At 37.6% G+C, this 15,564-nt stretch overlaps 5 protein-coding genes across 5 annotated transcripts; 3 read left to right on the forward strand and 2 right to left on the reverse strand.

Moving 5' to 3' along the window:
* Positions 1–17: 17 nt before the first annotated feature.
* Positions 18–1,241, reverse strand: MELLADRAFT_111223 (uncharacterized protein; the record flags this gene model as incomplete). Its single annotated transcript, XM_007415499.1, has 3 exons — positions 18–843; positions 911–1,005; positions 1,080–1,241. The coding sequence occupies 3 exons, from the start codon at positions 1,239–1,241 to the stop codon at positions 18–20; spliced, it is 1,083 nt and encodes a 360-aa protein (XP_007415561.1).
* A 1,877-nt stretch (positions 1,242–3,118) lies between these two features.
* On the reverse strand, positions 3,119–4,641 carry MELLADRAFT_50187 (uncharacterized protein; the record flags this gene model as incomplete). Its single annotated transcript, XM_007415498.1, has 7 exons — positions 3,119–3,647; positions 3,712–3,732; positions 3,810–3,947; positions 4,028–4,141; positions 4,234–4,334; positions 4,403–4,508; positions 4,586–4,641. The coding sequence occupies 7 exons, from the start codon at positions 4,595–4,597 to the stop codon at positions 3,621–3,623; spliced, it is 519 nt and encodes a 172-aa protein (XP_007415560.1).
* A 3,837-nt stretch (positions 4,642–8,478) lies between these two features.
* Positions 8,479–10,178, forward strand: MELLADRAFT_39278 (uncharacterized protein; the record flags this gene model as incomplete). The annotated part of the gene is made up of 9 exons (XM_007415456.1): positions 8,479–8,530; positions 8,622–8,674; positions 8,749–8,825; positions 8,943–9,079; positions 9,159–9,209; positions 9,288–9,500; positions 9,762–9,868; positions 9,969–10,023; positions 10,138–10,178. The coding sequence occupies 9 exons, from the start codon at positions 8,479–8,481 to the stop codon at positions 10,176–10,178; spliced, it is 786 nt and encodes a 261-aa protein (XP_007415518.1).
* Positions 10,179–11,108: 930 nt separating this feature from the next.
* Positions 11,109–12,676, forward strand: MELLADRAFT_75669 (uncharacterized protein; the record flags this gene model as incomplete). The annotated part of the gene is made up of 3 exons (XM_007415457.1): positions 11,109–11,332; positions 11,454–11,597; positions 11,676–12,676. The coding sequence occupies one exon, from the start codon at positions 11,730–11,732 to the stop codon at positions 12,363–12,365; it is 636 nt and encodes a 211-aa protein (XP_007415519.1).
* Positions 12,677–13,645: 969 nt separating this feature from the next.
* Positions 13,646–14,125, forward strand: MELLADRAFT_111227 (uncharacterized protein; the record flags this gene model as incomplete). Its single annotated transcript, XM_007415458.1, has 1 exon — positions 13,646–14,125. One exon carries the CDS (start codon positions 13,646–13,648, stop codon positions 14,123–14,125), a length of 480 nt encoding a protein of 159 aa, XP_007415520.1.
* Positions 14,126–15,564: the final 1,439 nt, after the last annotated feature.

The following is a 15,564-nucleotide window of genomic DNA, read 5'->3' on the forward strand; positions in this document are numbered from 1 at the left end:
GAACTAAGCATTGTAGCCTAGAATTGGTCTTGAGGTGTAGGTGGTGGGATGGGTGATAACTGAGGAGGATGTCGGATGTGGATGGACTTGAGTTGGTTCGTCAGCTTATCGGGTGAAGTAGGGGGTGGGATCAAGTGTGGCGGTGGTGGTGCTGGTGGATATTGGAGTGGAGTAGGTTGGTGTTGGGTTTGGAATTGAGGTGATGGTTCAGAAGGATGAAAGGCGGGATAAGCTTGTGTTTGGTTTGAGCCTAGTTCTGAAGCATTCGATCGGATCGATGCTGGTGCAGGTGGATGGGGATGAACTTGTGATTTGTCAATTGAAGAATGACGTGAAAGGTTTGATTCTCCATGGATGGATGGATCATGGTTTGATTCAGGATGGACTTCATTCTTTTGTTCTTGATGAGGAAGACCGGTTGGACTGATTTGATGACGGGTTGTAAGATGAGCTCCAGCTCCGGGTCCAGCTCCAGAAGGATGTGTACCGGTAGAAGACGAAACTGAAGTTGAAGAGAAATGAGAACTAGGAGCAGGGATTGGACCTGGATGAGTGCTGAGATTAGATTGAGGTAAATGATGATTCGAAACTGAAACGAAGGGTGGGAATTTAGGATCATGAAGAAGTGTGTTTGAAGGTTTTGATTGAAGTTGATGATGTGGATGTGGATGAGGAGAAGGTCTTTGGATAGGTTGAAGTTGGTGAATGGAAGCAGAAGAAGATCGAAGAAGATGAGTTGAGGTGGAATTGATCGAATGTGGTTGTGATTGTGAAGAAGGATTTGAAAGATATGGAGAGGATGGTTTGATTTGATTTGTTTGATGAGTCGAAGTAGATTGCGTTCTGTTAACATCATATTAGCAGTCAGTTATGCAAATGAAGTTAGAGATACTTGGATTGATCGACTTACAAGGATTGATGATCCAAAGGAGTGACACCAGTGAGATAAGCTATTGAGTTTCTTGGAATATGATAAGAAGCAGTCGAATAATCCCATTGTGGACCCTAACAATTCATCGAATCAGTTCATCAGTTTGAAAGAAATCAATGAATTAGGTATTGGTTAGAAAGCACTCAACTCTAGATCTTCTACCTTGAAGTAAAGCTGAATTCCATTTTGAACAATTCTTTAATGCTCTTAACTTTCGATCGGATTGTTGATGTGGTTGTTGATGATGATGATGATGATTAGATTGTGAGATGGATGAAGTAGTATTGTGAGTTCTTTTACTGATTACCATCGTAAAGTCGATAATAATAGTGAGGATGTCCAATGGTTTGGTTCTTGATTCTGATCGATCAGCGTTCAAGCGAAAGAAAACAATTCATGATCCGGCCTCGGTACACGCAATGCCTCCCACAAGCACCGGGGCTGCAAAGTTAAGCATGGATCCCAAACTTAACTAAGTCCAGCTTAAGTTACAGCTAAGTCCTGCTTAAGTTAGAGCTAAGTACAGCTCAAGATAACAAGGGATTCAGTTAAGTTGGATGGAAACCCTCTTGGATTACACACAACCTTCTTTCACAGCAAGCACATGTGGCCTGGTAAAGGTATTAGACACCAGGCATATCTTGCCCAAATTTTCATGCATTGTTATCTGAATTCTTCACTTTCAAAGTGGTTCTTTGAATTCAAGAGCAGCAGAAAAATGTGTTACAGTGCAAGTGACATGCTATTTTGCCACTTGATTACCTTTCCAAACCCATGTTCAATAATTGAGATGTTCCAGTCAAAAACAAGTTCCCTGAAATTGATCTAATGATCTAAATGTATGAGTTTACAGTCTTTGTAAGATCTATCAGCAGATTTTGAGAGCTTTGTGTTGTTGCTAGATTTGATGTAGAGGTCAAAAACTCAAAAAAGACCTTTTGAGATTGATAACTTTACTGCCCATTGTACCAATCTAGTTCACTCTGAAAGTGATATAGTTTTGAATTTTTGACTTCAAAAGTCAAATCTGGCAACAACAATCTTTTCAAAAATCTGTCAGTAGATCTTACAAAGTCTGGAAACAGGCTTCTGCCTTCCTGTGTGAAGGCCAAATTATGTAACATATCAGTTTTAGATTGATTTAAGAGTTGACCCAACCTACCACCAACCCCATCTATGTATACTACCATACGGGAAAATTTGTGGACAGATATTCAATTCTCTTTTCTTTTATAATTTGTTTTGCTGATGTTTTTACATTTTTTTAATTCCTGCCCCCTAGCCTGTTTTCAAACACAGGGTTAAGTTTCACATGGAGTTTTGTCATCTCTCAATTCTATCCGAAAGGAGTAGGGGAACATTCCAGTGTAGTAGTTCAGCACCAAGTTGTGGTCACCCTCAGCACTCCTACAATCTTTTTCTCACACAATCAAGGTCCAGGGCCAACTAGAATAGCACATGTAAAGAACACCTGAATGACTTGAAGTGAGAAAATGGTGGATGGTGAAGAAACTGTGCAGGATTCAGATATTGAAGTCTTCTTTAAGTGAGTACAGTCCATACCATTTGCTTATGAAGGAATGTTACACAAGCTAAAATGACATGTACTGCTCAAGTTCAGATTTGTGAGTATGGCCGTTGAGAAAAGATGCATTTTTTTTTCTTTGCACAAAGCAAATTGATATGCAAAGTAATCACACAGTAAGCTGATGTTAGATAAATTATATATTTGGGAGTGAACAATGAGCCATATTTACAACACAGGAACCAAGCTCTTTTGGAAATTGTGATCAGTTACTATATTATAGTCCACAACAATCCTTTGAACCATTGTGCTTTTGACCCAATTTAATTATCATGAACAAAGATAAAGCAGCCAGAGCAGAAATTACAAGTATGTTTAAGACTTTGATCTGTGTATTGTTTGGTTTTGGAGCAGTCCTCACTGCCAACAAAGATGCCTTGGATTGGAAAATCTGAGGTATCCTCAGATGGCAATAGCCTTGGATGTGTTGTCCAAGTAAATGATCCAAGGTAATCTTTGGGACCAAAGAAAGCCTCAGATGAATTCCTCAGACACAGTCCAAGGCATTCTATATCAGAGGACCAAGGACCCCGAGCTGGTGCATGGCCATCCTCAGAAGACTTCATGGATGGAACTGAGATCTTCCACCTCATATATCTTTTCATCAAGCCAAAGATGACTATCAAGATATAATATGATTTACTTTAATCAATTCGTGACCATTCTATAAAGATTTTTTTTCTAAATAAGATTACAAAAAAAAGAAACAAAAGACACTGTTTCTTATTTGAAAAACGGTTTTGTTTCTATGTTTCCTTGAGAAAATAGATAATTTTACAAAATCCAAACCTTTTCATCTTTTGATCATCTTTCCTACTCCCTACTTCGTTACATACAGTGATGATGATTTGTATGGAGAATGTTGAGCAAGAAATAGAACGAATCCAACCCTTCAAGAACCTCAACCCTAGGCATCCGTAGACCAGGTGATCGTAACAAATCGAGTTTGTTCAAGTTTTCTCAATTCAGGGAAGAAAGCGTTGTGAGGTATACGAGTAAGAGGTTTTGACTCTTTTTTTGGCGGTGAGGCGGTGTGGCGGTGTGGCTAGGTGAAGGCTCGAAGGTATTCGGATGGGAAAGATTGGGGAGAAAAGTGGTAGAGATTTAATCGATTGGACCTAGATAATCTTCCTACAAACCAGATCAATCTGAATCAACAAATATAACTAATCCCAGAATCAAAAACGGAGTTTACTTTAATAGTTCCAATAGCAAACTGGCAAACCACAAACCAAAACCAAAGTTCAATCAATGAAAGAACGTTTAGTCAGAGAGAGAGAGACATAGACAAACAATTTCAGTAGCATCTACACGTGTTCCCACAATTTTTAACCGAATTCTAGTTCCTTTTTCAATTGTTGCTTGATCTTCATCTGATGAAAAACAAGGAGGATTTGCATTGGGATCGAACCTTAAATCAGATGGAATCAGCTAATAACCCCCCAGAAAAAAAAGTTAATTAGTTAGACTAAGGAGTTTGTAGATTTTTTGAAAGAGAATGAGGACTTTACATGACTAGACACAAAAGCTTGTAATGGTCCAACTTCTACAAAGAATCCCATCTTGTTCACTTGTCCTACTATCCCATCTACTACTTCACCTTTGAAAGGTTTTAATACAATCGCCTAATTACATTTCCCCCATGAATAAACAGATCAATCATTCGTTTTCTTCATTCTTTGAGATCTAGGTTTGTAGAGAAATGTATAAAGTTTACCGAATACTTGATGACGAATTCGGCCATTCCTGTACCTGGTTGGATCGTTCCTGCTGATATTGATCGTATAGAAAGAACAGCAATGATATACCCAAACCTTCCTAAACACAAGAAAAACGAATTGTTAATAAAAGTTTGATTTCTTTTGGAGAGAAGTGATGAGGTTTACCTGTACAAGTTCCTTCTACATCTCTATTTAGTTTATCTTCCAGGAAAGATTGAGTACGTGGACCGAAAAAAGAAGGATGCAAGTTGATTGTATGTGAAAGTTCTTTCTGTAGAAAACATACAAAATGGTTTGAGAATGGTTAGTGGTTTTGATTGTATTTGAATGATTAAATGATTTACTTACGATGAAGAACATGATTGGTTGGTTGATTTATAAAATGTCGTATATGTTTAATCGTGAGGTTGAGTGTGATGCGGTTTAGAATGAGACTGTGATGGAGTTTGTGAGTCGACTCGTGATGGTGGTTGGGAAATGTAGTTTTGAAAAATACAGTTTGAACTTGAATCGATAGTCATACACCACACAGAACAACTCAACCCAACTTTCAATTTCTCAAAGAGAAATACTGTTTCTACTCTTCATCACCAAATCAAGTCATCTTTCAATGGGCATACCACAAGATCTTGTGGCAGAGAAAAGGTCTACTGCACTTTTGTCATTCATCAAGTCCTGCTGTGGTTGGTGATGATGTTGCTGACAAGGGAGGATGGTTGTTGTCATGATGCAATGTGTTTTGCTTGGAAAGGTTTTGTGTGATCAATAAGCTTGTCTTGATTTGTTGTCTTGGTGTCTTTTGGTTGGCCAGTCCTTGTAACCTGTTGGCCTCCTTTTGGAGAAGGTCCAGAACCTTGGTGCACCACTAAGTGTTGTGCTTGAAATAAACTGCCTTGCCCGGTGGGTCTTTTCCAGTGTGTTGATAACAGCCATGCACAGCTTGTTGTCAAAGTATTTGATGTCCCCTTGTGTAAGGAGCAATCACAGTTTGGGAAGGGATAGTGCATAATTACTGCTTGGTGATTGGATTGGTGATTGAGAGTGTTGTATTTGTCAATGAAGCAGGTGATAGTTGTGTTATAAAAGTCTTCATGACCCATACTTGGTCAATGCAGGTGCCTTTGGTGTTTGTTGATTGAACACCAAAGGTTGGTATAACTTTTGGAGAGTGAAGATTGAGGCCTGTATCTGTTAGAATTTCAATCAGCTTCTCCACATCCTTATTGTGAAGAATACTGTGGCTAAGGTTCAAGAGGGAAGAGTGTAGATTAGAATTGGTTTTTCAGATGATGATAAGTAATTGGGTGGTTAGAGGAGTTGTCCAAAGCATTGCAGTAAAGGCTTCAAAACCACTGAGGGTTTTTTGAGGGCTATAAATGCTGGCTATCAATATGGTCAAGCCATTTATATCAGCTGTGCTTGCCACTAAATCTCTAGATAAAACAATTAGTTCAAGACAGAATCCAGTGTCAATTGCATATGTACATGACTAATTTACTATTCATTATTTTGTACGCCTTGCAATTAGGGCTCTATCTATACCCCAATTCTGGCTAAAACTTTTCATCTTGAGTTTTAGCACAGATAGCCCAAGCTCAGTAACCTATTCTACTTCTACAAAAGGTACAAGAATTGGCTTCATTGGTATACTTCTGGAGTCTCAAGGTAAAAACATTCAATAGGGTAAGTGTCACATACAAACTCATTCATAGTGAATGATGCATCTAAATGGAAAAAAGTGGACCACTTGTTCCAGTCTCTCCTTGTCTCCATTGGTTTTGCCAACTTTGTATATCAGGTCCTACTGTTTTTTAATTCAGTGTATCCAATGTTTGGCTTTTGCAGTCCAGCTTTTAGAAATTACACCTTTTGTTATGCATTTGCCTTTTGTTCAACATTGATATTGATTCACTTATTTCATGCACAAAACTACCATGAGTCTTGGAAATGGTCCTTTACAGTCCCTTCTCTTTTGTATTGATTTTACTGCCATGCTCTTGCAGTTGAGCTATTGTTAAAGACTATTGTTAAGACAATATGCATTGCAATATTTGCTGCACAATTTTGTCAACATGCTTCACAAACCTCACTTCAACCCTTGTGCCACACTGAAGTGACACTGAATTCAGCAGTTTTATATCAATGTACATTCCTGATCTCTTGTATCCATTTCCTGCAACTTTTTGGTGTATATCATGTGATTAACAATTCCTACCCAATTTACGTAATTTTCATCAAGTTTCAAATGCATGATCAATTTGTTGAGCTTACTCAATACCATGGATATAATCTCATGAATCATATTGATGAAATCCTGTTTTCCAATAAATTCAACCAACTCATCTTTGACTTTTTTGTGTCTTTTTGTACCTTGCCTAGTTGAGCATTTAAGTGAATTCTTTGATCTTACTGGGTAGTGATCTAGTCATAAGTCTTTGTATGATGATTACAACAAAAAAAGTGTATTTGATTAAAGTATTAATTGTTTGGTATATAAGATGGTACTGTTTGGCAAGAAGATCAAATTCTTATTACTCATCATAGATTTTTAAAAAATCATTCCATTATATCTTGTTCACAAAATTGACTTCTTTGTATAAACTCAACTTTCTCAAATACAGATCTTTTGTTCAACCTTGGATCTTTTTTCAACTTTCTGTCTCAAAAAAACAAACCAATTTTGAATCTAATTACAGAAATCTTACATTCAGAAATGTTCAACTTGTAGATTTTCTCTTGTTTTTCATTTCACTTCTTTTGATTTGTAATAGGTCAACAATTACAAAGATTGATTGTTTTGAGAAACAAAACTTATTCTCTGTTATATTTTTACTCTCATTTCTGCTTTCCTTGAGACCCAGAGTCAGCATATAAAGAACTCACCATGTTGCTTGCAAACCAAATTTACTAACATTAAATTTTGATCTAGTTATATGAGATTGTCTCAACATCAAAGGCAAGCTGGTGGATCAGACGCAAGTAACCCTGCCAAAGGAGGTGATGATGGAAGTGGTGGTGGTGGTGGTGATGGTCGTGGTGGTGTCCCTGGTAGGAAAGGAGATCCTCCTGGTGCTCTAAGACTATAGTGGACCCCCATGGGTTGATTTTGCACCAATGAGAACCATTGTATCATGTTGTGAATTCCTTGTCATATGTCTGTTTTATGATTTTTCTATCATAATGACTATTTGTGGGTCTGGAGTATTCATGAAGATATCTTGACATGTTTATTAAACATATTTTGATACGTTTGAATCCTGTAAATAAATCATGAATCCATTCAAAGAAAATCTTCCTTCAGTACCACAGAAACAAAGATGATAGAAGTAAGGATATGTTTGAGGTATCCAAGGTCATCAGGTTAATGTTTCTTGTGTCATTTAGGGCAAGTTAACTTAAGGAACTTCTGACCAGAAATCACATTCTGTGAATTTTTTAATACAAAAATGAAACATGCTCCACCAAATAGACACTTTAAAGTTTGCTGAATGTGATTTCTCACCAGAAATTGCTTAAGTGAACACACCCTTAGACATGACCTACCCATATGCTCTAAAACACACTCTCTGCTCAAGGTTTTTCAAACAACCTCTTGGGTTTCTCTTTATACGTCAGGGTATCAAAGCACTGAAGACTTTGCCACCAAGCCCTTGATGAAAACGGCCGTATGAGCTTTGAAAGTCCAATTGATCCTTTGGCTGTTGGACAGTGCTTCATGAGTGAGGAGGAAGCTGCTGGACCTCAATATGTTTCATAGGCTCCGTCTTTGATTCTTCCCCGTTCAGTTGGCAATCTCGTTTAGGATTCTATCGGACTGCCTGTCTGAGAAAGGTTTTCGTGCGCGGTTGAGTTGTTCACTAAAAGAAAGTCGCGTCTTCAGATCGCGTTTGACGCGTTTTTCCCTCCGAAACTTTTAGCGGGCATTACGCGATGGCTTTCGGTTGTTGGGGAAAGAGCTCTGAAGAGGTTGAAGAAGTTGATGGAGTATGAGATAGAGAAAAGGAATTATTGAAGGAATGAAGCACTTGATAAATTGAGAATCATCGTACGAAGAGGTCACGTGCAAGTCATGATTAACTTAAGGTGATTTTGAGTATGTACTTAAGTTTAGAGAGACGTGACATACAGACTCGTCAAGGTACAAGTCCTTTCAAGTCAACATCAACTTCACCATCAAACCTCAACTGCTTTAAAACCTTCAATCGCTTTTAACTTTCTCATTTCGATTAGACCTTCCAAACATGCTTGAAGCCAAGATAGCAAAAGCAGCAGTACTCAAACAAGTATTAGATGGTCAGTTTTCTTTTCCCACCTTATGTTTCTTATCGATGATACTTAATTCAAAAGAAACGCGTCCTTTTGGTTTGAATGATTGGAAAATCAGCTATTAAGGAACTTGTAACAGATGTTAACTTTGATTGTGATGAGGATGGAATGGTAAGTCAAAACAAATAGTTTATTATAAAAGATTACTTTGAAATTGATTTTCCTGTGGTTGTTGTTTTCTGTAGAAATTACAAGCAATGGATAACTCTCATGTTGCATTAGTCGCATTACTTTTAAGAACGAATGGGTTTAGTCAATTTAGGTCAGTTTACATTTGATTTCTCATCTTTTTTCGAATCGATCATAAATAAATTGATATTTTCTTTGTTTTCTTTTGGATACTAAATCTTTTTGATCTTCTTCATTTTTTTTGGTTTAGATGTGATCGAAATATGTCACTTGGTATAAATGTTGGATCGTTTCAAAAAGTGGTCAAATGTGCTGGAAATGATGATATTGTGACGCTTAGAGCTCAGGATGAAGCAGATGTATTGAATGTGGTCTTTGAGACTCTAAGTAAATCATCTTGACTTGAACTTATCTCTCGTCTTACAAGTTTGATTGACCCATCTTTGTTTTTGGTCCTTTCTGATAGATACCGATCGAGTGGCAGAATATGATATGAAGATGATGGATATCGATATAGGTGATTATCATTATATTCAACTAGTCTAAGACTTTCAAGACATTACACTGACTTTCTTCCTCAACTTCTCCACCCTAGAACATCTTTCTATTCCTGATACTGCATACGATGCAGAGATCACAATGCCAGCATCCGAATTCAGTCGAATTGTACGAGATTTAAAAGAATTAGGAGAATCGGTTCGAATTGAAGCAACAAAAGAAGGAGTCAAGTTTTCAGCAGAAGGAGATATTGGTAAAGCAAGTGTGACACTTAAACATACAGATCCTAAACAGAAAAAAGGAAGCAAAAGTAAAGATCCAATGGTTATTGACGATGATGATGATGAGGAAGGTGAAGAGGAAGACGTTGTTAAAAAAGATGATGACGAAGAGGAAGAAGAAGACGTGAAAGTTAAACAAGAAGATGAAGAAGAGGATGAAGAGGAAAAAGAAGATGATGATGAAGATGAAGATGGACCGAAACCTAAGAAACGTAAGGTCGTTAAGAAGAAGAAACCGGCCAATGGAAAAGCGAATGCTAAGAAAGGGAAGAAAGAAGAAGTTGAGGAAGCTGATATGAGTGTTTCGATTAGTTTAAGACAGAGTGTTTCTTTAACTTTTAGTATCAAGTATCTTAGTAACTTTACCAAAGCTTCACCTTTGGCTAATAGAGTGGTGGTCAGTTTGTTTTCCATGTATCATTTGCAAGCTTTTCCTTGTATGAAGTTATTAGAGATTAACGCGTTTTTCTTTTTCTTTTTTGCGGACTTTTTGATAGCTTCATATGTCGAACGAAGTACCTCTGTTGGTAGAGTACGATTTCCAGAGTGGATGTAAGTTTTGAACCATTATATTTGAGAGAGAATGAGCCTTCTCTTGCTTGAATTTGATTATAACTCAAACTGATTTTGATTTGAAAAATGTGATGTGATTGTTCTTTTCTATAGATGTTAGATATTATCTTGCACCTAAGATTGAAGATGATTGATGAAATGTATAAAATTGTTTCTTTTTTGTTTGATGTTATAAATATATACTCTTGAACAAACAAATCAAACACACAAACAAAACTGTCCCCACTTGAACAAAATCAACAAATGAGGTTTATTATTTACTCTCTCTCTCTTTCTACTGTTTTTGGGTTACATTTTGAAGAAGAAGAAAAAAACCTTTGCGATCGATATCTGATTTCCTTCTCCTATATAAGCTCATTGGATCTTTTTATCTCATCTTAATCTATCCTGTTTTCTTTGACACTTGGTAGTATCATTTTATTTAGAATGTATCACATTCGCAAGGGATTCTTTTCATTCTAGGTTTTTTTATATATATGATTCAATGTGGTTTAGGAAAGGTTTCTTTGAAAGTATGAAAAGTGAGATTTGAAGGAAAGAAGAGTACTTGCAATTAAAAACGTTGATCAAGGTTTGATTCTAAGGAAAGGGTGTTTTTAGCAGTCAATAGAAGGTTTGAAGGTTTATCTAGCAGTCAATAAGCTTTGTACAACTTGAGGATTACAAAAAGGCCTGCAATCAATCCAAGTGAATCGATGAAGTTGGTCTTATACAAAACACGGCATAAAAGAGTCATTGGCCCTTGGCTCAGCGTTTTCTTGAAGCTCATTCAATTTCAAGTAGTGAAACAATGTCGTGACATCAGTTCATAAAACTTCATCAACATTTGTTTTGGGTCATCCTGTTGATGCTGGCTTGATTCCTTGAAAGGCCGCGGCTGTAGAAAGCCTAAACGTGACTGTTGACGTCACATGAATTAGATTCTTTCCTTGATCTTCACTTTTACGAACGGAGTGAGAAAACAATTGTGCATCGGTCAGATTTCCTCAAAAGTACAGCATGACTTGATAGATTATCCCTGGGCACTTGATGATGGCCCTTAGATTCTTGACCGATGTTGATGATTTCTATCAGAGTAACTTTGGCGCCTCATGACGCATTAAGACGCGTCATTTCTCCACTCCAATTCGTGTCTTACCCTTGAGGATGCTCGTATAAGAATGACATCTTCACGGCTCTTTTCTTTCGTCATTCATCCATTCTTCCTCAATTACTTTTACCTTTATACTCTTTGAACATAATTATCGCATACCAAACTTCAAACTACTCTTGATTATTAATTACCCAAACCGCGTCAGTTCCAATAGATTTTGATTCGTTCAACTGATGATATAATATATTGCCTATTCTTTTTTGGAATGACTACTAACGAATTAATGGTCCTTCTTTTCGATTTTCTTTGGTATCAGACGATTCACTAATAGGCCGACATTGATTTTAAGGATACTCCATCACAGCTTTCCACTGAACTTGGTCTTATTTATTCTACTGTCAAAACACTACTTTTCTTTACACGTTCACTTCTTCGTTCAGAACGGTGGCATTGTTTTTTTTGGTATGTTTGCCTTTTGTTTAACTTTACAATGTTTGAAATCATAGGATGTTGACAAGATCGATGATACCTGCATTTAGGCCGGTCCACCTGATAGCCCTTCTTATACTTCAATACTTCTTTAATTCACATCATGTTATCAACCGGAAGATTAATTCCAATGCCTGTTGGTCATATCTCACAAACCGCTACATGGTCGCATTCTTTAGCGCGCTGCCATCTTGAAAGGGAAATCATCGATTTTACACCAAGTCAATTAAGAGCTCTCGGTGTGCATTATCAACTTGAACAACAAATAAGAGTACAGAAGCAAAAAATAGAACATCATCTCAAAGGAATCGATCTTTGTGAAGTGTATGGAGCTAAACCCCAACAATTTATTTATCCTGGGTATTTTACCAAACAACGTGTAGATCAATATCTTCAAAGAAGAAACTCAAAAAAGATGTATCGAAGGCAGAGAAAACAAGAGAACTACAGAATCCAATTTGAGAATGCTAAAAAGAGTGTGTTTGAAGTTCATTGTGCCTTACAACGTGTACAAATACAACGACGGAAAGAAGTTACAGAACGACAAGCAGCTTATGTATCACAGGTCCTTCAAGATGATGAAGGAATGAAAGTCGAAATCGAAATTATAGTCCAATCTTCCTGGGATTCAGAAGGCATGCAGTACTGGGGACCTCAAGAGCGTAAGGGTTTTGTACCATTTTTGATGATAGTCTATTGGATGAGTTATAGGCTACTTCGAGCACTTCTTTCTGGATAAAGTTCAATAAGTTCTTCGTGGCATTAATATGATCTAGCAGATTGTTTCTTTTAATTTTCCTGTGAAGTTTTCTCTTGTCTTCTCTTGATGTTTTATTCTTTTTTTTCGGGTTTCACTTGTTTCTAACTTGCATATCTTGATTATGTTTTCTTCATATTTTTCTCATCATCTCGCTACTTTCTTGAAATTGTTTAGTTGGTTACCTTTGATTAATAGTTGTAAGCATTGAAGATGAGTTTAATCCTCTGGATATGATGATGTGATTACCGTTAAATTGGTTTGCGATTATAAGCTTACCAGACTCCCTCGCTGCTCGTCTGACGCTCCGATGCACAGTTGTCTCATGACATGAAGGCTCGCTATCTATCTACTTCGCTTGAGCCTTCCTCTTGAGGATCACCATATGAGAGACTCAGGGAGTGGTATCTTCACTGCTTCCTGGTTCTGAAGTCCTTCATCCCTTGCCTTTTAAATAGCTTTACTTGACAAATTTCCAAATATTATCATATCATGGCCAAGCTTATCACCGATTTTCAATTACCTCGTAAGTCCCATTGTTTGTTCGTCGCCCAGGTACACTGCAATATCTCTCCTTTTTTTAGGATGAGCACTCGCAATTTGTTTGTTCTTTGTTTTGCTCATTCCTTTGATATCTTTTTCTAGACCAATAAGCGATTGGAAACCGACGAATGGTTTCTTCGAAGTTTTCCATTACGAGTTTTCTTACATTATTCCCATGTCCTCTGGGCAGTTCAACCTTGCGTCTATGTCCAGCTCGTCAAACTGAGATTTCCCTGAACGCTACCGGGTCACACTGTTCAGCAAAATGCAATCTTGTGAGGGAACGTCTTGATTTTGCCCGTAGTCAATTAAAAGCAATCGAGGTTTACTACAATCATGAACCAAACGTAAAACCGATGCAAAAGATAGAGCCTTTCAGTTCAAAAGCAACGCGAGCTTGTAAAGTTTTTAGTTTGACATCCAACAATTCATTTATCCCAGTCATTTCACTCAGCATTTTTATCAAGAATAACGTGAACGAAGAAAGTCAAAAAAGAGTTATAGGGAAAAGCAACTGAAAGCAAAACATGAAAAAGCTTTTGAAAAAAGCTTCCAAGAGTGCATTTGAAGTTCTTTCTGGCTTACGAACTTCGCAGATAAATAGACGTTAGGAAGTCGAAGAAAGAGTTTCAAACCCTTCATCAGATTCATCAGAAGTTTTCCCAGAGGAAGACCAAACGACATCAATTCACGCTCAACCACTTTTTAAAGTTTTACCAATGCAACAACAGGAATGCCAATTAAAGCTAGCACAAGAACGATACATATTAGCAGAGCAACAGAGACGTTATCAAGCGCAACAACAACAGCATCAAGAGCATCAAAAACACCTTAATCTTCCACAACTACCACTACAATTCCAACAACCCCAACAAGCTCAGCCATCACAATTCTGCTCTGGAACAGGATCTCGATTTGATGCTCGGTCTATCGGGTCTACTTACTCTACCACTCCTTCAACACCTATGTCCTGGGTAGTTTCCGCAGCAGCTCAAATCTCTCCACTTCAAAAAGAGACGGCTTGTCCAGATGTCGGAATGGTAGATGCTTGTTCAATGGTTGTCGAAGACGATCGAATGGATTTGGAGCACCAAGATGTTGTTGATGAGAATAAGATGATCATTGATGGGTTCGAGATGGATTGCGTGATGATGGAAGTTGACCTTTTATCTGACGATGTAGATTGTTTCATGCAATAAGCTTTTTTTCTTTTGATGTTTTTTATAATTTTCTTTTTGCTTGATCATGATGTCCGTTTGCTTGATTTTTCCTTCTATTTGACATAAGAAATATAGTCAATGCTTTCACGGATCCACTGACTTCATGTTGAACTCTTGACTTGCTTTATGTCCATAACTTGGCTGTTATATTGGTTTCATTGATTATGAAGGACTGACGTATTCTTCAATGCTCATGCCACCCTATAAAGCTTGTTGACGCCAATCAGAATTCCCACTCAAGTACTAACTTGTAGTAAAAGGTGCAATGAACCCACATTTGCCTGCTTATACTTGCATACCCCCTTCATCAGGTAGCTATTTGTGCCCTTCATCAGAATTTCACAAGCTTTTGGTTCAGTTATGCTTGTAGGAATATGACTAAACAACGGGAAGATTTTCGAAGGCTTAAGAAGCAAGTTAAAATCAACACAAACTCCGCGACCACACTCTTGGATGCTCCCAAAGTGTTTCGATTTTCTGCAAAATTTATTGGAGGCAAGATTTGCGGACCTGAAGGCCTATCTAGACACTCAAATTCGAAACCATCAAATTTCCATGCTATTTTTGATATTTTGTTTATCTCTATTTTCATTTCGCCTGTACATATCTTGGGCGCCTTGTTTCGCGCATCGAACTTTTTGTCAGGACGTAGTAGACCACTATAAGAGAAAAAAAGACAGTCGTAAGGTATATTACAGTAGATCTACGTAGCAGCTAGTCAGTGCGATATACGAAAGCGAATAAATCAATATCCATCCAAATGACTTTCTGACCCTTCTGCTGAAGTTGGTCTGAATTGACGTGTCTGATAGAAAGCTTGCAAACGCATACCCGGATAGTCGCGACCATTAACGCGGCATGAATAGTTTTATTCCCTTGATCTCAACTTTTACAACCACGGTGATGAAACTTTTTGCATATCGATTAGATTTCTTGACTGCATGATTTGTAAGATCGTTCCTTGGCCCTTGATAATGGCCCTTACCAGCGACTCTTGACCGATTTTGATGGTTCCGATCAGAGTAACTTAGGCGCCTCATGAGACATCAAGACGCGCTATCCATCCACTTCACTTTGTGCCTTACTCTTGAGGATGATCGTATAAAAGGACATCTTCACTTGTCATTTCTTTCGAGATCATTCATCCATTCTTCCTCAATTATCTTTACCTTCACACATTTCAAGCCTTCTCTCATACCAAACTTCAACTACTCTTGATTATCAATTACCCTTAGTGAGTCCCAGTAGTTTTTTTCCTCTTCCTTTCATATCTTGGTCTAGACAATTTACCAATAGGCAGTCATTTCTTGTGAAGATATTCATCACAGCTTTCCACTCCTGTTGAATTCGTCTATCGGTTCTACTTTCGATTCATCACTTTTCTTTACACGTCCACTTCTTCATTAGGTCAGTGGATC

Source organism: Melampsora larici-populina (assembly GCF_000204055.1).
Source record: "Melampsora larici-populina 98AG31 unplaced genomic scaffold MELLAscaffold_51, whole genome shotgun sequence".
Taxonomy (NCBI): Eukaryota; Fungi; Basidiomycota; class Pucciniomycetes; order Pucciniales; family Melampsoraceae; genus Melampsora; species Melampsora laricis-populina.